The 24176-nt window shown below is 41.6% G+C and overlaps 1 protein-coding gene across 1 annotated transcript in view; it reads right to left on the reverse strand.

Annotated features, from left to right (window-relative positions):
- Nucleotides 1-24176, reverse strand: part of HSD17B12 (hydroxysteroid 17-beta dehydrogenase 12) — a gene marked incomplete at both ends in the record, with an annotated part of 94608 nt that overhangs the window by 50713 nt on the left and 19719 nt on the right. Inside the window, 2 exon segments of the mRNA XM_082000176.1 lie at nucleotides 3893-3968; nucleotides 8515-8561. Coding sequence (XP_081856302.1) covers nucleotides 3893-3968; nucleotides 8515-8561 — 123 coding nt within the window.

A 24176-nucleotide genomic window follows, 5' to 3' on the forward strand; every position in this document is an offset into this window, starting at 1 on the left:
CAACTCCACTACCTGTCCTGTGAAGCCACCAGCTAATAATGTACCCCAATACCACATTCTTCTTTTGACAATTTCACTATAGGCAAGCTCTCTTTAAAGTGTTTTCTCTGCTTGACTGGTTTTTGCTACATTCTTCATATTGCAGCCCCTAGGTAATGAGTTTCTACAGCAAAGTTCTTCAAGTCTGCTCAGAACATACCTATCGGCAGCACGGCAGTAACTGGAGCTTTTCTGCTTGCAAGTGCATGGCTTGTGAACCAACTGCTGGCACAGAGCACCTGAGATATCTTGGACCATACTCGTTATTAAATACAGCAAATCAGGGAACAGCCCCGTTACATGGCATTCACAGAGAAGTTTTCTTTCTGATCCTCCCTGAACCTTTGAAAGTATTTAACAAAGTAATGCAAAGAGACACTTTAAAAAGGTGCTGGAACAGTAATGTAGAATGAAGTAAACTAGGCCAGGCATTTTGTACAGTAACCCTAGTACCCAGTGTTTGAAAGATCAAACCTATGTCATTCCATGCAAAGGTGGTCCATGACCACTGAAGAGGAAATTCAGATTATTTTCTTCCTCAGTCTGTGGCCTATACTCTATTTCTTAGGGAACACAAAGCATAATTTCCCTTTCATGGCAAATCCTACAACACCTAAGTATACTGGGGGAAAAAAAAAAATCAGGTTTATAACATGTTTGAAGACACACTGGAAAGTCTTCTAAAGTCTTTAACTACTTGTAATTAATCCACTAATTTTCATTGCTCAAACTGAGCTGCAAGTTCAGAACATCTGGCTTTCCTGTAACATCAGTACAGACAGTTTAATGTGCATATACACACAAAAATATCGGATCCAGGTCAGCTGGCATTTAACATTCAGAAAAACATATCAGTACTTCCCTTACAATGGTGGTTATGCAACTTTTGTATATAGGTATCACTCCTAATCCAAGTATATCCTAAGCGCACAAGAAAGAATTCAACTGCAGCACAGGAAGTTCCACCTCAACATGAGGAAAAACTTCTTTACTGTGAGGGTGACGGAGCACTGGAACAGGCTGCCCAGAGAGGTTGTGGAGCCTCCTTCTCTGGAGACCTTCAAAACCTGACTGGACGTGTTCCTGTGCAACTTGCCCTAGGTGATCCTGCCTTGGCAAGGGGGTTGGACCAGATGATCTTCAGAGGTCCCTTCCAACCCCTACCATTCTGTGATTCTGTGATCTGAAACAGAATAAACATACCTGATCCTCAAAAGCCCTCTTGTTACTTGAGGTAGAGGGCATCTATCTATTCACTAGGATGAGCAACACTCCCACCAGTGAAAATGAGGAAGGAACAGAAAACATGCGTGGCTCACACAATTCAAAGAACTGGAATTGGTTAAACAGCCATTCTTCCTTAAAGTAGTTAAGGGTCGTTACTCAAGTGGAGCAAGCTCACCTCAATTTGAAGAACAATTGTGGGACCACCATAAAGAAGTTTAAAGCCACCTTAGAAGCCTGCAAGGGAAACCCAAGTAGTTACAGCCTTAGCTCTGAAAAAGTCACCCACCTCACATATGACATCTGAACAGACTGCAGAGACCACACGAGCCTGAATACAAGAAAATCCTGTCCAGCTAAAACCTAGCAGGATCCGAAAGTGCAACTCGTAATTCCTTGATTATGCAGACTATCCTAATCCTTCAGCACATGCCACAATGAACGAGGTATACATTTCAGTAGCTCAGTGTTGTCAAAAGAAATGTTCTGAAAACCCAACGTGAGTCATCTCATTTCAGAATGGTTTAGGAAAAAAAGCAGAAAAATGTTTGGGTGAGGCCTAACAGCAATTATGTATTACAGGCTGCTCTACGCAGGTACATGTACCTAGCTTTTTAATCAGAAGAACTCCCCCAGCAGCTATCATGTAAGTGCCAAAAGCTCAAAGCCGTAGATTTATCTGTCTTGTCAGCATCATGCTTAATTCCCAAGGAGGAAGAGATTTCCAGACTGCTACAGAAAGGGTTATGACCACTTTCAAGAAGCTTGTCGCTTCATACTTAAGCGTTTGATTCCAGAACAAGATAGTTGCAGATACTTCTATCAGTTACACTTCTACTTAGCAAGACAATGTTATACAGCATTGCAAGCAACATGACTGCATACACCCACATACGTGGCAAACTACCATCCTGCAGCGAACCACCAAAGAGACCACCTTATTGCAACTTCTTTGTGTATTTGCAGTAAGCTTCAGTATTGGCACAAGTGACCCGAGCGGTGACACCTAGTCTGTTGCATTTACACTGTGACTGTACTGACTCAAGCATTGCAGGCATGTCCGGACACTGCAGTGACATCCTTAAATGCAGGATACTAATCAACAATGCCAATCGCTTCCAAACCAGGAGATAGGACTTGATGCCATCTTTCCCCTAAGAAGGAATGCTGTCTACCACCTGAAGATACACACAGAAAGAAAGACTTTTCTGTCTAGAAAACAGTTTCATACACCATTTTACGCTGGACACTAAAAATCAGAGACAGTGGCATTTACATCAACAGAATTGCATGCCCTCTGTCTTTCAGTAAACTAGTAAAACAGTTACTATTAAGCAAGTTTAAGTCCTTGAGTCTTTCAGCGATCTTTACATTCACTAAGCAGCCCCTTAAAATTTAATATAGGGCAGTTTGCTGAGGCTTGACTTACAGATTATGCTTTACGGCAAAGTGGTGCCACTAACAAAATTATTAAAAGTTTTAACAAATTCAAGCCAAAATAATACATTTATGACCTTTGAAAGAGAGCAGCTTTTAAAATTATCTGCATTATGTACACAAACCATTTTAGGGAAGTCTAAGCAAGACAAGGGAGAGTAACACAGAAATAGAAACTTAAAGGTTTCTTTACCCAACATAGTTATGCTGAGAAACTTGCTTTATAGTACACAACTCCCACTCCTGCTTATCAAAAACCTCTATACACAAGGCTACATTTCTCACCTTATCTTGACATACTCTGCATAAACAAATAACCTTACATGAAATCTGCCTTAATAGAAGAGATATAGATTACAAGAGGAATTCTTGTGTGTTATGGTTATACTTTGCTCCGATTAGGAAATCATGTGTCAGCATGAGACTTGAGGAAGCTTTCTCCTAACCGATCTCACGCAAATATCCATTTTACATTTGTGATTGGAATACTTCCGGTTTCTCCTTTATTTTTTGCATGACAGCCATTTTCTACACACTTACTGAAGAAACAATCCCTAATACAGGTTCTTAAACACATTAACTCATTCCCTATATTCCTATGACTATGCACACTCATCACCACAAAAGAGCTTACAGCTCTCTCATCTGATCTTTGAGTAGTTTATCCAAAGAAAACAAAAGAGAGGGAGGAGAAGGAAGCTACCCACAACACATTTGTATAGTTGGTAATACAGTGAGTAACATAAGGAACATGTTTTCAACAACTTTGAGTTACAAAGAAACCACCCTGATGGCTGAAGCACATGAAATCAAACTCGCTTCAAGTTGAGGGAGTATTCAGATAAAGTAATGGCTAAATGGGGTTTGCCTTATGATTATTTTAGACAGCTGCCATGAGGATAGGTGGTATTTTGGTCTGACCTGGTAAGCTGTTCTTATGGAAGACTAACAGTTTTAGAAGTAGTTATTCCAGAATTAAACCCTATTGATCTCAGAAGTTAAATATGTATGAACACCTGTGAAATTACTCTGCAAGGCCTTTACCACTTATATGTGTAACATTTGCACTGTGCACAAGAGCACACCTTTTTCAAAATCAGAGCTGTATATATTAGCATGTATGAAAATCATGTGCAATTGCATTTATTTGTAAGCATGCCTGTGAAGTTTAGGGAAAAAGTTTTCAACTCACTTATTTCACTAGCAACCTGGTCCAGTTTTTCTTTTGATCTACTGATCAGAGCCACCTTCATTCCATGTTTTGCTAACTGCAACAAAACAGAAGAGATAAGAACAGTCATAAATCACCTCCAAGTTAGTATCCTAATTAAAGGAATTGCATAATTTGTCAAACATCACAACAACGTATGACCAGCAAGTTTGAAAAAATTACAATTTTAAATAGAGACATGAAGGGGAAAACGAGCACCAACACTTCCATGCTACTTTTTACTTGATTCCCTTCACACCAAATTTATTCTCAGTCATCCAATACAGGTGTAAAGTCACAGTTATAAAATAGAAAAAAACAGCAGATATTTTACAGAATTTTCTTTGCTCTGACTTCCAGAGGTGTTGTAAGTTATTACCCATAATTAATTTTAACATGCCAAGATAAGATATCCCATGGTCACTTGAACACACGTGTTGCAAAATTACTCCAGCACTCAATCCTTCCTTCCTTTAGTCAGGCTCTACTCTTACTTTGTATTAATCATAGGTACGAAGGTTCATTTACTCATGCAGTTCTTTTAGGGAAGCTACGTGTGTAACTTAAGCTTTGACCGGAGCATATCCTGGTCATCAAATCAGTTTGAACTAACAACTCTATTTAAAAGCGTCTACAGAAAGACAGCTACATATCTGAATTACTCTGCAATGAAAACAATGTTTGTAACAACTATAAGTCCCTGTTCCAGTGAAAAGTAATAACAATATACCCACAGTTCATAGTGACACTGCCTTTGAGACACTTAACACCTACATATAAAAACAGGTAAGTTCTCCTTGCTCCAATAAAACTCCTTCACTGCCTTATGAAGCAGATGAGAATGAGAATGGGTCTTAAAGGAAATCTTAAAAAAAAAAAAAACACACACACAAAAAAACCCCAGAAACATCACCAGGGCATAGTATAGTAACAACCTAAAGTGACTTAATCTCATCTACCTTTCTAGCAAAGTATGCAAACCAAGAAAGCTTCTTCCAGAGAGAAGTATAACAGAATTGGTCAGTGAACTCTGTACTTCGCTCCCATGTGTGATCTCTAAGCAGAAGAAATCTCATAGTAGGTATCTCATGAGCATAGCGTGAGGTGTGATGAAACCAAAGACACTCATACTAGGAACCGCTAACAAGCCGCTGCCAAGTTCAGGCTATGGATAACTTAAGCTTTCTGATCAAGGAAATGGGCTGGTGTTATGAGGAAGATTGTCTAAAAGGGATGAACACATCCATCTCCAGATAAACACCTGTCTCACTGGAATAAACTTCTTGTAAAGCCATCAGTATGCTTGGAAGGCAGGGGGAAGAAGGGAATAACATAGCATTCTCTCATTCCACAGGATCAAGGCAGTGAAGGCAACTACTTTACCCAAAAATATCTCAGCCTGTGACACTGAGGACAATCTGACAGTAATCGACTCAGAGTCTGAAAACAGCTGTGGTCCCACAGGCCAAAAAAGCCTCAGAGATATTCCTCATGGGTGCAAACTCCAGACTGCTTGCTTTCAGCAGTCATGACCTCTGAGCTCTCTGATCGCTTAAGTCGATACCTAGGCTTTATGGAAAAGTATCTAGCTGTACTTGTCTTAAAGCCGAGGAAGTAAAGCCATGCCAATGCACCCAGTTAGTGGAACCTCAGCACATTTAGAGAACTTCCACCACAAGAACGAGCTTGAGAGAAAGTGCTGCTATGTTCACACTAAAAGGACGCACTCTGAGAAGCGCATCTGAAATCTGGAAACGGAAACCCATTTGCAAGAGGAGATCTCTGACTGCAGAGATCATAAAATGGCAAAGGAAACAGCCTGTAACTAGAAATGAATACCACTAAGAGACGTTATCAAACTTGGAAAAAAATACAGTGCTCAACAGCAAGTTCAGTTTGAGTCTGATACAACCAGATCAGTTTCTGGTGAGCACTCTGACCTCACTGGCAGAGGCCGAGTTGAACCACAATAGTTCAAAGGGCAATAATGATCCTCCAAGATCCCAATAACTAATTACATTTTAATATAAGAAACAAGGAAGACCCACTTGCTTTGTAGATAACCTGCCGTTATACTTAGATCTTTGGCCAATGTCCCTAGGGTCATAAAAAGGCTGAATGAGAAGACCTTAAAACTAATCATAAAAACTCACACAGAGTAGTAAACATTGGCAAGGTGCTCTTGTAGCCTAAGGGTTGATGCAAGCAAGAGCTGCCATTCTAACAGAGTTGGTGGATGTAGGTGTTTAGGTTTCCTTAAAGGCCATGTCAGCAAGTAACACATTTTCCACTTTGGTAGCAAAACACAGCTGCTGTGAAAGCCCTTTCTCTCCAGGATGGACATGAATGTCATTAAAAGCCCACCAAAGTAGAGTTAAAGCTCTTGTTAGAGTAGGTATAGCAAGAGGATCTAAAAAAGCAATACTAAGCAGACGTGCATAGCAGAATACTGCAGAGTATACAATGGGATCACAACCTCTAATTTATCACTAGCATACAAATACATCTAACATTAAATTTAAACTCATGATTTGCAAAAGCGAACAGCAGACAGCAAGTCAGGAGCAAATAGCAACTTCTGACCATATCCTTTCAAAAAAAGGGGGAAAAAATGTGTTGCTTTAGAATCAAAGACTGGGCAAGCATTACCCAGATGGAGAAGAAAACTTACATTTACCATGGCACTACCTTTCGTGAAGGGGTGGTCTAGTGATGAAAAGGATATCAGTGCTGAGCAAAGAATAAAGACCTTAACAGTGCAAGAGTGAAAATTGTAGAAATGGCTCTTTGCTTGAAGAAAGACAGTAACCAACAAACTAGAGTATAAACAGAGAATCCACAAACTCATGACATTCTTCCATCGCTTTGTGGTGACCATGTCAAACTTTCAATGAGGGGATTCTCACCACACCATTCTATTTCTCAAAAAATCCTCCAAGGAGAAGGAAGTAATCTGCATGATTATAATCACAGACATCAGTGCCCAAGCAGCTGTATGCCAGTGGCATTTACAGTAACCTGAAGGGAATTTCTAGTAGAAAGTCAAGCCTCTGCTGGCAGTATTATGAAGACATCTCCAGACATAATTGAAAGATTGAGAAGTTTTTTCAGGTATTGCACATTTTATTCTGCATCCACACTTGACTTCATCAAGTATTCTTCATCCACCTAAACTGTCAAAGGGTAGATTTGTGTTTTATTCTAAATAAATAAGTAACACTAATAAATACAGCTCACAAAAAAATGTGTTTGGTTCTATAGCCCAAGAATGACTATTTGTACCCTTTGGAGTACTTTTGGGGTGTTCTGTGCTACAGCAACTATAGCAAAGAAGCTTAAACAGTCATTGTTTCCCAGCAGGATCTCGTACTTGTGATCACCTTTCCTAACGGGGGTTCGAATACAGGGGTCTGCCAGCAGCACACACTTGCGTTTGAAGGCAGCCTGGTTCTTAGAGACACCAGCAGAACATAAAGCAAGCTGTAGTTTCATTCACCCAATAACCTAACGTCCTGAAACTAACCTCCCGTGATGTTCAGGAAGTGTCTCCCACACCAGAGGACTTCCTCCTGACAGCGCAATGCCCTGGGCAGAGTGACCTCCTTCCACTTGCTCTAAGCAGTTAAACTTAAGTGTTGCATCATTTGCTTCAGTGCCATGTAGCTGGGATATTTGGCATGTATGTGCTGTCAGCTCTACACCAGAATCAGGTGCTGTCGGCACCAGGCTTAACTCCTTTTGCAGCCAACTCTCCTTTCTTGACCCAATAGGACAAGGTGATACTTTCTTCAAATTAGAAAGGAATCAGAGGGCTGGGGGTGCAGGTGGCAGGGCACACAGGGATGAAGGGAAATCTGAAGGACAAGGAATAGCCAGGAAGAAGAATGCTACTTTCCCTATGGGCTCCTCAGAACAAAAGAGTCAAGAAAAAGGGAATCTTACAGCTGATCTCCTCACACAAAGTCATGCTGGTGTTTCAGAGAACACAAAAATGAGTACAGACAGGCTCACTTTGATACTGATGATGGAGCTGAAAGTTATTTTTGCTATAAATTGTTGTAGTCAGCACTATTTGTCATGATGTTCCCTGAGCTTATAGGCTAAATTGCCCCATACTAACAGGCACTTTCTGTCTTAAGCAATACATTCTAGTACCATATTTGGAGACCATATAGCCATCAAAAGCAAAAGTACAGTGAAAGAGATAGCAGTAAAATCCAGCTTCAGAGACTTCATGAACTGTAGGGAATAATTGGAGTATACTGCAGGCAGCTAGAAATGCTATTTAGTCAGTGCCTGGAAATACCAAAAGGAAATAGAAGGGTTGAGAAAGTTAAAATAATTTTATTTTTAACTTTTTTAGTTGTTACAAACTGAAGAATAAGGTAAAGACTGAAAAAATAATTCACACATAAAGGAAACTAACAGAGAGGGACACAACTTTTGGCTGGTCACCAGAGGAAGGCAAGGCAGGAGACCTCTTTCTCCACTGGTACCTATGTTAAGATAAGGTGAGGAGATAGGACCTGCTGCTTGACAGAGTTGAGAGAGCATGACATTTTGCCAAGGACTGAGATATACTTCCAAGTGATAAGAATTCTTACCTCTTCTGCATAGGCTTTTCCAATCCCATCAGTAGCTCCTGTGACCACTAAAAAAAAAAAAAGACAGATGTACATTAGTCGCTTCACAGAAATAACTGCAATGAGTGTTCGTTAGTAGGCTATTAAAGTACTCATTCCAGCCAAGAGACACACCAAAATCTCTGGAATAGGTGTACAACTTTTAATAAGTCTCTTAGAAAACTTGCACTAAAGCCTTTCCATGTGTAAGAAAGGAAATGAAGAGATGGAATTCGGAGCCTAACAGTGTTTTCAAAAATCAGGTTCAGCACCCCTTCTCATGCCAGTCCTCTGGCCTACTACACTTCTTCAGAAGCTTTGTGGACTAAGAGAGATTTCAAAGTCATTCAACTAAATAAAGCTGTTATGAATATTAAGCCAGCTCTCAAATTACTTTTTATTTTACTGTATACTTAAAACTATCTTAAAGGCTGTCAGCATCCAATGAAACAAATATTTTAGGACACAGGCAACAGGTCTCACTGACTCCCCAGTAGATTTCAGATCCCTGTGACCATTGTGCTTACTAGCAGTAAGTATGAGTGACTGATGCAGCCATCAGTCGCAAGCTGGGCTTCTAGAGCTTAAACTTTTTCACCCATGGGTGACTGGGTTCTGTGTCAAGCCTCAAGTCTTTCTAGGATTCTTTTCGACATGCTGAGAAGCTCCGAGTGACTCAACGTGCCATTAGTTTGACAGATTATTCCAGGGCTTTCACTACAACAGCAGCTGATCATTTGAGTTTGCTCACTAAATAGCAATTCCTCCATCCAGAATCTGCTTTTCCAACTACTTTTTAAGCAACCACGTTCAGCACTTCCCTTTTCTCTCAGCTCTTGTTCTCATCAAACCCCATGTCAACATCCTTACTCATTTAGCTCTCCACTCATGCATCCATCTCTGCTCTCACTCCCCAAGTGGCTACAGAATATACCAGATTTTTCTGTTTGTCCTCATGTCAGATCAGAACAGCTTGGTTTGTGCTTCCACTGCTTATCCCTGAACATAGGCATGCCCAAATAACTGGACTTGTTTAATACTGCAGAAAACTGAACTGTGTTGATTCATCTCAGGTCAACCTCTATCTGAAACACAGCAGAGGGGTTGTCCGGCCCTGGGAGTCAGCAATAACTTCCCTTCAGGCCACCAGAAGGAGATGTGTTTGCAGATTATTTGATTAGTCACTGCTTGCAGATCACCCATAACAGTTGACATGCAAACAATAGCCAGAATATTTCTGTTTGAGTAACAGCAGCTAGGAAATGCTGCAACCATTTCAGTTTCCGTGCCTTCTAGCTATAAATAAGTGGACATAGTAACAAGTGGTGAAGCCAGCAGCAAAGGTCCTATTTGAGCTGGAATGGCCACCAGCCAACAGTGCAATAACAGGCCAAGAATGAAAGATCCACTCATGCCCCTGACTTGAGCTAGATTTACAGATAATGGTACACAGCCATAATTTATCCCTTCCCTGGTTTCAAGGTTCATTTGCAAGATGCCATAGCTCCAGTGTGATAAGGATACGCAGGACTGTACCATTAGCATACTAACACATACTGCACACACAGGATGCTCCATCTAGTAAACAGAGCACTAGCAGCTGCACCAGACCCAGTGGGTTTTATTGAGAAAACCAAGTGTCCGTGTCACACCATTTTGCCACTTCCTACCCAGCCACGATTAGGGAAGTGTGAGTAACAATTTTGTTACAGAAACAAATCCACATACAGAAAGGTCAAGCAGGGGTCCAAGATGAAAAAAAAAATCCACAGACCTTGGGGAAGAAATCAAGAATACATTCCCAGGAGTCCACTTGCCTGCAAGCAAACTTGTGCCAATATCGTTACCCATTCAGACAGACAGATTACAGTCCTGCAGGATGGCACCATCCCTTTAGTTCAAGGACTAAGAAGCTTCAGTTTCAGCCTCACTGATCTTGGGTTTCACATTACGCATTGTCACACAATTCATTGTTTTGCTGAAGCAATAATGAAACAAACAAGAGCACAGTGAAAACTTGTACCAATACCACTCCCCGTTAGGCTTGCAAGGGTAGCTGGAGATGTTCTAGGTTGAGTCAATCTGGAAAACATTCAACTTCAGCAACTTGGTGAAAGGGGTTGTTTCCTTCATTATAGTTAGTGAGGTTCTTAAAGAACAGCCATTCCCTATAATGCTTATAGATCGTTTCTCCTCCTTCCAACTCAGGTCATGGACTTAATGGTTTTATTCACAGATAACAAGCTCAGCATTTTAAAATACTGTTTTCTGACACTGCGAGTTGTGCAGCTTCTAGCAACTAGAGCTGAGAGTGTGCGCTCCATAAGGTAGGGACTCCAAAAAGCATCTGTAGCACTTTAAAGGCTTAGTAAAGTGCAAGTACAATTTCAGTCAAGGGTATTTACCTCATTTATTGAACCCATTGCTTAGGTAAATTGTAACAGAATCGGATGGAGCATGAGACTTAAGAAGCTGAAGATCAGGGGATTTCTAACTGAAGTACAAGTAACAGGACGGTTCCTGCCTTTTTAGGCCCTACTTCAAATTAAAATAACCTGTAGTCCAGAGGTTAAACTACCCTCCAAAACAGAACTTGAGAAATTTAAACAGATCTGAAATAGACAGATGATGGAAAACATTACAAAATCCCACCAGGAAAAAAAATTGCTTGAGCCACCACCTATATAAACAGGCACCTAGCCGATACGTATTACTGTTTTGCTCCTGCTGCAAGTAAAGGCATGGTCATCAGAATAAAGTACAGAGCTAGTTTTTCTTAGCAATAAGGGAAATCCTCTTCTCACAAGAGGGCACTAATACCATCAGTTTATTAGGGATTCCACTTTGAGAAGGATAACATTGTCCCCTGCTCTGTCCTCCCACACCATCTTGAAGAACACACTACAAGGAATGCCTTCCAAGGTACAACCTAAAAAACATCCTTTTTCAGGCCACACTTCTCTTCCTAAGGTCCTTCAGGAGAAGCCACCAGGCTCAGCTCTCACCCATTCTAATCAAACAGATTTCCCATCACCGGCTGCAGAGGCTGTTGAGGTCAGCACCTGAGGACTGCAATGGGAAACATGCACTAATACAGACCCGTCCTGCTGCTGACCAGTAGCACCCAGTTCAGCCAGGGAGCTGCATCACTGCCCATTTATGGGATCCTAGTGAGCGGTTTGGTGGGTCAGAAAGGCTGTCCAGACAGATACCTGCCAGAGTAGAGAGCAATGCTTAGACCCTGTGTTGTAAAAGCAAGGAAAAGAGGTGGGGTAAAGGCAACTGATTGGGCCAACGTCACATAAGTCAAGATTCAGCCATCTTATCTTCCTCCACATTTTGGTTACCTAAAGTGTATATGCTATGGGGAAGGGGAGAGCGATAAAAAAAAAAAAGGCTTTGGTAAGGCTTGTGCATTAGCAAGGCATTTATAATCTTCATATTGATTATGTTCATCTCTAGTTTCCACTCCAGAGCCAAGTGGTGCAGTTTTAACCACCCCAAAGCTGTGCCAGTTTAACTAAAGTTTTACTATCAACTTGATGTGCCAAAGCTAGTTTAACTCCAAGCATGGATTAAGCTTTTAAAATTCTGTTTCTTCTACAGACTGCCTTCCAACAAAAGCTACAAACTGGCTGCAGTTGGCAGAGCTTAAAGAAGGCAAAGCAAGTAGGGTAGGAATAAGTTATTGTCTGTACAAGGAAGCTGCACCAGCTCGTAAGTGTGACTATACACATTTACTCAGTAGTCAGACTAACTGCAGTAGCTTCCCACTTCAGCCATCTGCCATCTCCAGAAGAGGAGCGAGAAGAGTGCCCAGGCAGCTCATGTGTGAGCCCACCAAGTAAGTTTTCCTGAATGGAAACTTGTATTGAAGCACTGGCTGATTTTAAGCAAAACAAGTCAACATCCATCTTCCCCTGACTTTCGGAGCTGTAGAGGAAAAGGGGAAGAAAAATAAGGAAAGCTATCCAGTAACATAACATCCTCTGAAAACAGCTCACTTAAGAAATCAATATGTGCACTCACATTGGGTTGGAGATGTTCTACCCCAGAAAGTAACCACTAGCCTGAGTTCAGCAGCTCTGGTATTTTACAAAACAATTAGACTGCTTCCAGAACAGGATTCCCATCTCAAGACATGCCTTTTTTTGAAACTAGTATAAGTACAGACCTGACACATGCAAGGCATCTTCTCAGTTCTGAAAAACCTGCCCAAAGACTGCTGTTCAGAGTCAGAGTCCACACAGCCTGGTCCCAGTGAGTCCAGCACACTGAAAGGAACATCTCGCTCTTCTGTGTAATGACACTTTCTTGACTGGCTAAGACTGGCATAACCATTGTTATAATGGGTTACAGATGCATGTGTAAGTTTTATCCTCTAGTTCCAGCTTTCATTTCAGTTGTGCATAAACAGGCTTATATTCCAACTGACCCTATACTGTTCAAAATGGTAGACAAGAAGTGGGAAAGCTGGTAAAAAAAAAAAACAACACCGTAAAATCACCATTCCTGCTAGCCACTAGTGTATACCACATAGGTGACTTTGAACCCACCAACGCTTTCAAAACAGCTTTGCTAAAGCGTAAGTGTGCAAAGAGAAGCTTCCAATGTAGTATCAAGGTCTCCAAACAAAGAAAGCAGTATGGGGCATCATCTGTTCACACTCCTGGAGGAGGTTATGCCATAGGCTGTAGAGCTTTCAACCGCCATTGCATATATCCAAGCCATCTGCACAAGAACTCAGAGCAGCAGTTAAATTCTTAATGAAAGTATTATCCTTAACACACCATGCAATCATTTCCATAAATCACCAAAAACTCCACCTTAGGACAGCATAGCATCTTTGCCCTTAAAGACTATGCCAGAATTTTGCTTCCTAGATGGTGTGGGGAGGGAAGAAAAAAAAAACAAAACAGGCAACTTTTTCAACTCCTGCTTTGACTTTACTTACATATCTTTGACCTCTACCAATGATCTCTTCAATTTAAGGCACAAGTACACAGGAATCCACAATAACCTCTACTACTGGACGAGTAATCAATAGATGTGACTCACTAATTCTCTAAACCTTAATATCACCTAGCTACTCCACCTCCTAACGTTTCACATGCTGTGTTTCACAGTTTTTGTCACATATACAACAGATATGATACAGTTCATACACGTTAGCATGACCTGAGCTGGCTTTGGTGCCCAGTAACTCCATGTAACACCCCACCTCTCCCGTCCCAAGTGGCCACCATAACAGACGGAGTCCAAAGTCATGGACTAAATGAACTCAGTGGACATTTTGTGGACATGTCTGGACATTATAAAGACATTTTACAGGGGTGGTCCATAGACTAAGGGAATGATATCTGTGTATTATATCAAAGGATGGGAAGGGAGTGGTGGTTAATGTGGATGTATTGGATAGTGTAGGACCTGAGCATGACATAAATGGTATGGAGAATGTGCTGGTTTTGGCTGGGATAGAGTTAATTTTCTTCACAGCAGCTAGTATGGGGCTGTTTTGGATTTGGGCTGAAAACAGTGTGGATTATAGAGAGGTTTTCATTACTGCTCAGCAGTGCTTACACTGAGTCAAGGCCTTTTCTGCTTCTCACTCCACCCTGCCAGCGAGGAGGCTGGGGTACACAAGAAGTTGGGAGGACACAGCTGGGACAGCTGACCCCAACTGACCACAGGGATATTCCATACTATACGACGTCATGCTCTGCATATAAAGCAGAGGGAAGAAGGAGGAGGGGGAGACATTCAGAATTATGGCATTTGTCTTCCCAAGTAACTGTTACGTGCGATGGAGCCCTGCTTTCCTGGAGATGGCTGAACACCTGCCTGCCCATGGGGAGCAGTGAATGAATTCTTTGTTTTGCTTTGCTTGCGTGCAGAGCTTTTGCTTTACTTATTAAGCTGTCTTTATGTCGACCCGTGAGTTTTCTCACTTTTACTCTTCTGATTCTCTCCCCCGACCCACTGGGGCGAGGAGTGAGCGAGCAGCTGCATGGTGCTTAGCTGCTGGCTGGGGTTAAAGCACAACACCCATCCAGTACCAAACTCAAGGCAGCCCTTGATAAACACAGGGCAAAGTTAAATGACCTCAGCAGTCAGTAAGATGGTCTTGCACTAAAAGGAAACAGCTTTTCTGTTATTAAAAAAAGCCATAGACCAAGTCAATCAAACACACTGTGTAACCAGCCAGTGACTTTAGTCTAGAAGATTAATATGCCCAGTGGCACATGATTTTAGGGGCTAAAAATGTAAACTCTTCCCCAGAAGGCTTAGACAGGGGTGAATATGCAAATGCTTCCAACAGCACCTCCATCCTTCAGAAATCCCACAGCTCATGGATAAACATGCTTGGAATAAGGTACCACCAATGGTGCAGGGAGCTCACATGTTCTTTCTGCTTGTACGAAGTGACAGCCGCTGCCTTCCCAAATAAGAGGTCACCTAGATTGAAAACATCCACCACCTCCTAAGAGGAATACTGGATAAACGTCCTCTGCTGTTAAAAAGGGGACTACCATTCTACAGCCAGGCAAAAGCAGCACCCGGCAGGCCACAGAAGTCTGTTGTGTGAATGAAGTGAATATTCAAGGCCCAGAAAAACAATTTTATCTGCTTCTTATGCAGCCAGGACATCTTAAAACAAATGCAAAGAATGGTGCGGTAAAGCATGAGGCAGGCATGTAGGCATCTCATCTCACAACGGGAGCACGGACCAGCATTGACAGAGGGAGAGCGAGCAACAGCAAGCATAGAAAATTCTACTGCAGTTCTGCAGAGCAATCACGCCGAAACAAGATTATAGATTCGTGACTTCCCAATTCAAGGTTAGACTACAGTGAAGACAAAGCTTAAAGAGATCAAGCCTGCCTTCAGATACAAACACACGTTTTCCACAGCAAAATAAGCTTTTGAGATGCCTAATGGAGATAAAGCATGGAATACCTTTATTCATGTTGCTGCTAGCAAACAGCACCAGGCGTACTCCTCGCACTGCTTTGACTACCTGCACAATGAAGCTAACAACTATTACACGTTCTCTACTAGCCTCTTCAAACTACAAATTCATTTCAGTTCAGCCATTTTCCTGTTTTCATTAAGAAAAGCTTGAGTTCTTAGGCATCTTTCAAAGTACTGCAGATGCGCTCATGCATGTCATTACATGACATGACCTCAAGCCACCAACAATGTCATTCCCCCTAGAAAGATGTGGGTCCAGAAATTTGGGAATTCCTATACTCTTCCTGCCAAAAAATTAAGCTAACAAACAGGTCTCACAGGGGGCAGCTCAGTTACATTTCTGATCCCCTGAGAGGTATTCAAATTTGTTGTCAAAATGGCCACTGCAGAGCTAGTGTCTCAGCTACATCCTCCATTCACACAGAAGAGCCATCCCTGTCCTGTAAGACTGAATCCAGGTACGAGTGAGGGTCTGGCACAGTACAGTACCCAGCTGTAGCAGACATCAACATAAAGAATAAACTAGGAACCCAGTGTGTCTTGTTAAAGCAATACAGCTGAGAGAAACTTCATAGCACAGCTAACCTTAGCATAGATTTAAAGTACAACACATAAATAACTGAAGACTCGAGATTCTTCTGCTACGGAACACGGAGGCTATATTAAGAATATGACAGCTCCTGGGGAAAACAAAAGCTGGCAAGGGGAGAAAAGACTATCCCTGCTTGGCATCAAGCAGTGCTTCATTTATTACAGATTTATATAAATCACTGGCATTTGACCAATACCAAGCTTCTAGATTATCTCCAGCCAACAAAAGTACTTTAGTCTGTGCTGGTTAAAAATACTCTACTTTTTGTCCTCAGCTTGCTAGGAATGGCTATTTTTAGCAAGAGCTCAATCAACCTTATCAAAATCAAGCATCAAAAATAGACTGGAGAAACACTGGAAGCAAATACTATTTTTAGCTGCTCTGTCTATCCCTGCTGTTACCCACAAATTCTGACTGCACAGACCATGCACGAGTGCTTAGTTATTCTAGGCAGATCCTCGTCGTGACCCTTTTTTTCCCTGAACACCTGAATGCAGAAAACACTCGATTGATTAAAGATTAATACAGCTGCAAACCATGACAGCCGCCTTTCGTCTGAGTGCTTTTGGGGAGGGGGAGAATATGGGATGGCAGAGAGCTTGCATCAATATTCCTCTTGGGGATCTATTACATGGAAAGAAAATTGCTATTTCAATTCCCTTTTGTTGCTAAAAATAGCAGCCCAATTGATTCAAGCAAACAGGGCACCGGCTTAGCAATGCCAAATTTAGAAACCACTGAAGTCCCAAAGAGCAAACGCTAACGCAGTCTAACACATGCCAGCTCATATTTAACAAAGAACAAAGAAGATAAGCATGCTGGCTGCAAGTTAATAAGACAGCAGTAACTCCCTGCATTTTTATTAAATAAAAACAGAAAACTTGGTGCAAAAATAAGACAAACCACTTCTATTCTCAATGTAACTTGCTGAAATAGGAAGCCTCATCAGAAAGATCATCTGTACCAGAGCTGAAATCCTAGAAATTCTGGTTTTGGGGTTTTTTTTTCATATAAAAAGTTTTTTCTGCACAAAGGAGCTAACACCTAATGGTCAGGCTTTGAAAAGACAGGCTACAGAAAAAGGTTCAGTTCCCAGAACCAAACACTCACTTGGTAACAGCTTGTGTCTAGGAGTTAGGATTGTGGGTAGAAAGATATTCTATAAATATCACAGTACTGACAAGTTCCCATTTCATCCACAACTACAGCAAGAAAGGGTTTTGGGCAGCACACTCTCAAGATTTCTTTAGACTGGAGAGCTAGAAGCAATCTAGAAATCCCAACAAGAAAACCATACAGAAGAGTTCACAGAAGTTACACTTACGCCGTATCAGTCCCAGTTGCCTCTGTGGGAGCTCTCCCAGTTCCTGCGTGGCTTCTTCTACACGCTCACACTCAGATCTTTGCCATGAGGTCTTTTTCTCCTGTTAGTCACGGGCTGCTGTGTTATGGATATGGGAGGCTGGGAGGAGAGGGGGAACTTTGTCATCCTGTCTCCTGCGATCCAAAGCCACCGCCCCATCCTGTTACAAATTTAAGAACTTCGCTGCTTTTGATACAGAAAACATCAGGTGAACCCAAGAGTGTCCTGAACTTCTGCAACAGTAGGAAGTTGTTCAGATCATCAGCCCAAGTCTGTTTGAGTTAAGCACGCGCAAAAGCTATAGCTGCCTTGTGCTCAGTAAGACACTACCATAAGAGTTACTGCAGAGTACTAATATTTGGCAAAACCAAGATCTTATTTGTTCATCATTGTGAAATGCATGACAGGTGCTGACCATTACGGCAAGCACGACCAGCCAAGAAAGCACATGCACAGAGGTCCTTCAAACTACCATTTCTGGTTCTTCCCGCCTCTAGGAGAGGGTGAATACAAACAGGAAAATTCTGAAGATCAGATAGCTCAGAACTGGCACCACCTGAAGGCTTTCAGTGTGTTTGCCACTGGGAACATGCATAGATAAGTTGCTTTTCTGGGAAGGAACTAAGCAGCCAGTAGAAGGGACTCTGGGTTTGGAGCCTGCAAAGCTGAAAGAAGACTCTACGTAAGAAGTCATGAGACTTTTTTTCTCTTTTGCTATATATTTGTAACAGGCAGAAATTGAATTGAAGTCAGTGACATGGCAACAAAACCAACACCTGCGAATAGAAGAGGGTAACAAGTGATCTTGGCAAGCTATGGGTGTGTTCATTTCAAGTAAAAGCTATGCAAGGGCGTCAGAATAACCACGAGCATATAAAAGTGGAGATTGGGATAAAAAGCCGTGCTAGATCCATTTTTAATCAAAAGGCAAACAGTGCCAAACTTTTTTAAAGCGTGATCAGGTTAGACAAGAATAATGCTCCAGACCTACAAGACAAGAGAAAAATAATTTTCTATGATGACCATAAGAAACTGTGACTGTGAAGGTGGCTGGGACCAAACATAAGAATCTTAGAATACCATCAGGAGCTACCTGGGGAGGAGTCTACAATAGTTCAGACCCCCCCCCAAAAAAAAAAAAAAGGAACTTTATCAGGATAAAGATAAATTACTAGCTATAGTCCTCAAGGACTGATCTCAGCACAAATCCTGTTCAGCACTGTTACTAGTGACCGCCGTGCACAGAAGGGAATGCTTTATGAACTTCACAGACAGCCCAGCTACTGAAAAAGTTCAGAGTCACACCGCAAAGAATTAGATTGTTTTGTAGACCAGAGTAATAAAAACATAATGTTGCCAGATATTACGTGGTGACATGACGGTACCAGATGTCAAGACGCACACTTGAGACTAACTTTGCTGAGAGTTGAGGTGACCATTGTAAGCAATGGCAGAAAGGTACCTGGGGGTGCAGTGGCTGAATGTAAAATGGACTATAAACTGCTATTCTGCTAACAGCTTTAAAGACAAATTATGTAACTTGATTGCATCCACTGAGGTGCTTCCCATAGTAATAGAAAGCAATAACACATTAAGTAATTTAAATGGGAACAGCTGCAAAAAAAAGGCCACTAAGATGATTAAGAGTTACCTGTTCTGGGAAATGAGTTTAAAAGGGGTTGGTTTGCTCTTCGTAAGCTCATGTAGTGTAACTACCAGAAAAGGAAAAGCTCAGGTTAACATTGGGAAGAAAATATAAGTTGGTCACAATTAAGACTGGAAATTAGACTATCTCAAAGGAGAAAAAAAATTATTTCTGATTCTGAAGAACACAGAAAAGGTGAGGAACCTGACCTGCTGCAGGAGCTCTGAGATGCAAGACAGTAGTGCAGGACAAGATAGACATAACTCTGGAAACAGAATTACAAACTGGCAACAAGAATCTGTTCAATATTACCCATTTAATCGATCAGAAGGAAAATGAAAAACAAAATAAGCTTGAGTGTAATTTGTTGATTGTTTTTGATACATTCTATTAAATCACATGCTTCTAGGCTTCCTCAGGTTGTCAGAGGGCATCAGAGAAATTCTCCTTTTTTCACCTCCCCATCTCAACACACAATTTAACTTCCAGAGTGTCTCTGCTCATCTCTTCATGAAAGAGAGGACAGTTACAGCTAGAGATATGAGATAAATGATATGAGCGACAAATGCACAGTGGTCTTAACAGAACAGAGACTCTGGTTTCATGACAAGGATCTGAACTGGGAAGGGGTTCCTTCTGGAACCCCCTACTGTGCTGGCAATAATTCAAATCATCTTATACAAGCACTTCCATATTCAAGGTGAGGACACCAGTCTCCAAAAACATTTGGGGCATGAAAAGCAACAGCACCTTGTAACAACTTTTTAAGATCAGACTATGGGCATGAAATTCTGTAATTTTTTGCTGTACGTGTCAAAAGACCCCAAAATTCAGTGCTAAATACAACCTTTTCTCTACCCCTTTGAAACACAGCTTCATGACTAGGACCTGAACTATTTAGAATTACACAAAACAAAGTCTTGAAATTTTTAAATGAAGGTTTGGGTACACTTCAAGCATAATGCATCACTCAGTACAGGCACAGCACATCCCAATGCATCAAGTCATTAGGAAAAAAAACATGTAACTTAATAAAAACATCTTGTCATCATCCACCTGTTCCCTCCATTTGCATGTATCCAACTATCTATGTTGGAAGCAAGGGAAGAAACCCATAGCATGGACAAATTCTCTCCTAGTGTAACAGTTTTATCACAAGAATAGACCTTTCACCTCAGAAGAAAGATCCACCTAACCCAAGACTTGGTCTCTGGCAGTGGTCAGTAATATGTACTGAGGGGACAATTTAAGAAGAATCCCAGCACATCGCGATGCCTCTCCAGGAAACTCTTCTTGTCTCCAGCTTGCTGCTCCACGATTTGCTGGACTACAGTGATTTTGGACAAATTCACAGGAGAAAGAGCTATCAAGATTTTTTTTTTAACACATGTAAACCTTTAGCATTTAATACAGACTGTAACAGGAAGCTACACAGCTGACATGGGACATCTCCTTCTGTTCTTTTGGAAACTCATCTGCTAGTTTGGGATTTGGTGCTTTCTCCACCATCTTCTGATCATGGTAAGCAATGATGCCTAACTTTCACTGCTAACTTAACTTCCTCTCTCTCCTCTTTAAATTGAAGTTGTGGACTTTCAAGTTATTTTACATATTTATTAAACAGGTAAATCTAACGGATGTAACAAAATTGATAAGATGAGACATTCAGACAACCCTTTGATGGGAGCCTCTATCAGAATCTTTGGACTGGGACTACAGGTTTGCAGATAGCAAATGAATTTAAAAGTTAAGTACATTTAAAATGCCAAATTTATTTAAATATATTCCATCTATTAGAAAAAATCATGCTCCTTCCCTACCTCTAAAATTAAAATCTTCATTTTGAATGCAAGTTAGAGTAGAATTTCGGTGCGTCAACAATAGTCCCAGGTGGGAGCCGGGCTGGGTTCACCCTACTTGCTGCCAAATTGGTACCAACACCCCAGCTAGGCGCGGGCTGGCTGTGTTGGAACCACGTACCCAGACTGCGCTCCTTGGCATTTTTTTTAATGGACAGAACAGGGCTTACTTGCTAACCTAGGTCTGCACAGGTGAACGTGGCCACCGCTGCACCTTCCTGCTGAAGGCACACATGAGACTGCACAGGAGCAGCCTCACATGTGGACAAGCCTTTTCCCTCTGGCTCTCAGACCAGCCACACCAGGCAGGTGCTCACTTCATGCAGTCACTAGCACGTTTCTGCCTTACCTCCTTTCTCCTGTAACATTTATCCAACCTAGATATCGTTACCCTTCACAACAGTAAACCAATTTAGGTCCAGTCTCCAACCCTTAAGTTCTTATTTACAACATGGTTTCAAACTCAACATAGTCAAAAGAGATCAAAAAACTGAAATAGATGGGTTACTTAATTTCCTCTGGAATACCACCTACCACTGTATTGTTTGCCACCAGGCCACTTCCTGAGGGTCTACAAACCTTAATATGCAAAAATGAAAAAGCTCCTGTTTTAGGAAGGAATGTCATAAATCAGGACAGCTATTTATCTGTGTACAAGGAAAAACAAGTTTTAACCCTGAGTAAGGCATAGTATTACGTTATCTCGTGCAGCAGAAATACAACTGATAAAGCGTATACTTGATAAGCTAATTTTTAATTATACACACTTAGGGAGGTTACTAAAGTCACACTACATGCTTAGTATATTATACTCGCATACACAAAAGGTGCATGATTTACCCGAGAACCTTAGAAAGGTCTCAATCTACAGTGCCTCTCCAAATGAGATCAAAATCCAATCCATTTTCCCTCTTAAAGAAGGCTTAACATGTATGTATATACACTCTAAGCATACTGAAGCTCCACTTCTAACCCAGGAAGTATCAGTAACCTGCCATCCTAATCATTTTATTGCTCCTACATTTGCGAATACCTACCATTACTTATCATAACACTTGCGTTTGGCTCTGCCTCAATAAGCCAGCTTGGGTACGAGCACTCCCAAGACTTCAAAAGTTTTTAAAATCACAAATAAATCAAAACTGATCAGGACAGAGTTGACTCAGACCTTCAACTACCGATTGTCTTTGCACCATTTTCACTTGTTTCTCTCAGTCCTCTTTTAGCATGTGAGATGCTACATTTCTCATCATTTGGTTAAAACCTAAGTATGCAGCCAGACCGTTACGCGACCCATCGCCCTCCTCGGCCGGTCCCCCTTGGGCCGTGAGCTAACTCAGCTCCAGCAACAAGCTGCTCCTAGCTGCCACCTCTCCCAAGCAACAACTCTTCCCCAACACCAGCAAAAGCAGCTAAGAGTCACGCAAAAGCAAGCTCCTATCACTGCTACAGCAAGATCCCCATGTTTGGGTTCAGGGGAAAAAGGAAGGGGCCAGCAGCTGTACCAATTGCTCTGGTGACAGCCGTCCACGCTGAGCTCCCTGCCAACCTCGATGGCTCCTCAAGGACTCAAGGAGCAACTCTACGAAAGCCTCATGCTTTCCACACCTTCACAGGGCAGCCGCACGACGGAGGTTCAGAAATCCAGCACCCTAGAAACCAACCGTAACACGTGGCACCCCTGCCGCGAAGAGAAGAAATTTGTGCTACGGACTCACACTCGGTGAGAGTTACTGCCTCACCACCGTAAACCGCTTCGCTCGGAGCCCCTGCTGCCACACGCTAGCCGCTTCTCAACATCCCAGACCAGAAGGGATCTCCCCACTTCCATTTTCAGAAGTCAGCTGACCTATATAAATCTACCGCAAAGAGATCTCCAGTAGCTTCTCCAGGAGGTCATTTAATACCCGACCAGTACCCCAAAACCATACACGAAGCTATTTCTGAACAGCTCTGCCACATCAGGGTATTTTGGGGGCGACTGAGGCAATCAGTCCGGCAGCAAACCCGTTTCGCCCCTTCCCATGCCTTCGGCTCCACGCACCAGCAGAGTTCATCCGCTGCAGACAACAAGCAAAGCTGCGTAAGCAGCCGAGTACAGAAGATGAATGAACCGTGTGACGCTAAAGATCTGTGAATTGAAAAAAATCTAATGCATAAATTAAAATCCGCACCCTCGTTCCCCCTCTCTTTCCCCCAAAAAAGAAATGTATGCAGCAGGACATAAAAGGAGAAGGAGAAAGAGAGAGGTGGAAAAAACGTGGTCTGACACATTTATAAAAACTGATGGCCTGTCACCCAGACGCTGATGAATATTTTTTACAGGATAAAAATGGCAACCTGGAGTCTAAAAATAAAACACTGCGCTGCAGACCTGTCTGGTTCAGCAACACCACTAGAATACAAACACGCTCTCTTGCTGGTACATCTTGACTAATATTTCAGAATAAAAGAAGGGAAAAAAAACACTGTAGAACATACCTTCTATTTTCAAGGGAAGGGATTTTGGGTTTATGCTTTTTTTTTAAATAAGAATTTAGGTTAGCATTATACTTTATTTGCATTGTATAATTGCAATTTTAAAAAAATTTCCTAAAATTTAAGTGATTGATGAGAATAGCAGACTACCTCATGCTGCACAAAGCAAATCTTTTTCTTCCCTTCCCCAGACAATTACAATATAAGAACATATTTATCAGTGTCTTTAAATTGTAATTTCAGTAAGCTTAAAAATGTATTTTTAGAATCATGCTGCAGACAGAACAGTGGACACTACTATTTTTAAACTCATCCCACCCCAAGACAGAAAATAAAACCTTTTACTTCATTCTGCCTGAAAATTTAGACTAAAAACCTGCTTAGTTGAAAAGCAAAAATGACTGAACATCATTCACAAGAAGCAGTAATTTCTCAAGCCTATCCACACTGCAGACAGGCTGCCTTATGCAGTAAAGATGCTATTTTTGGCAAGTGATGCAATAGCTGCAAGGGCTCTCCCAGAACCTTTCATTTAAGAGCCCAAGCCATATTAAAATGCGTTACAAGATACCTAATAAACCCTGCACTGTCACCTTCCCATTCTCTGCACCAGCATATTACCCACAGAAATAATCCTTTTTAAAGTTGTATCTACCAAGAAAGAGTCAGATGTTACACATGAAGAGAAAAAGTGTACATATACATCCATCAGCAAATACCATATACAGCCCTGCA

Source organism: Phaethon aethereus (genome assembly GCF_964289735.1).
Source record: "Phaethon aethereus genome assembly, chromosome: 5".
NCBI lineage: Eukaryota > Metazoa > Chordata > Aves > Phaethontiformes > Phaethontidae > Phaethon > Phaethon aethereus.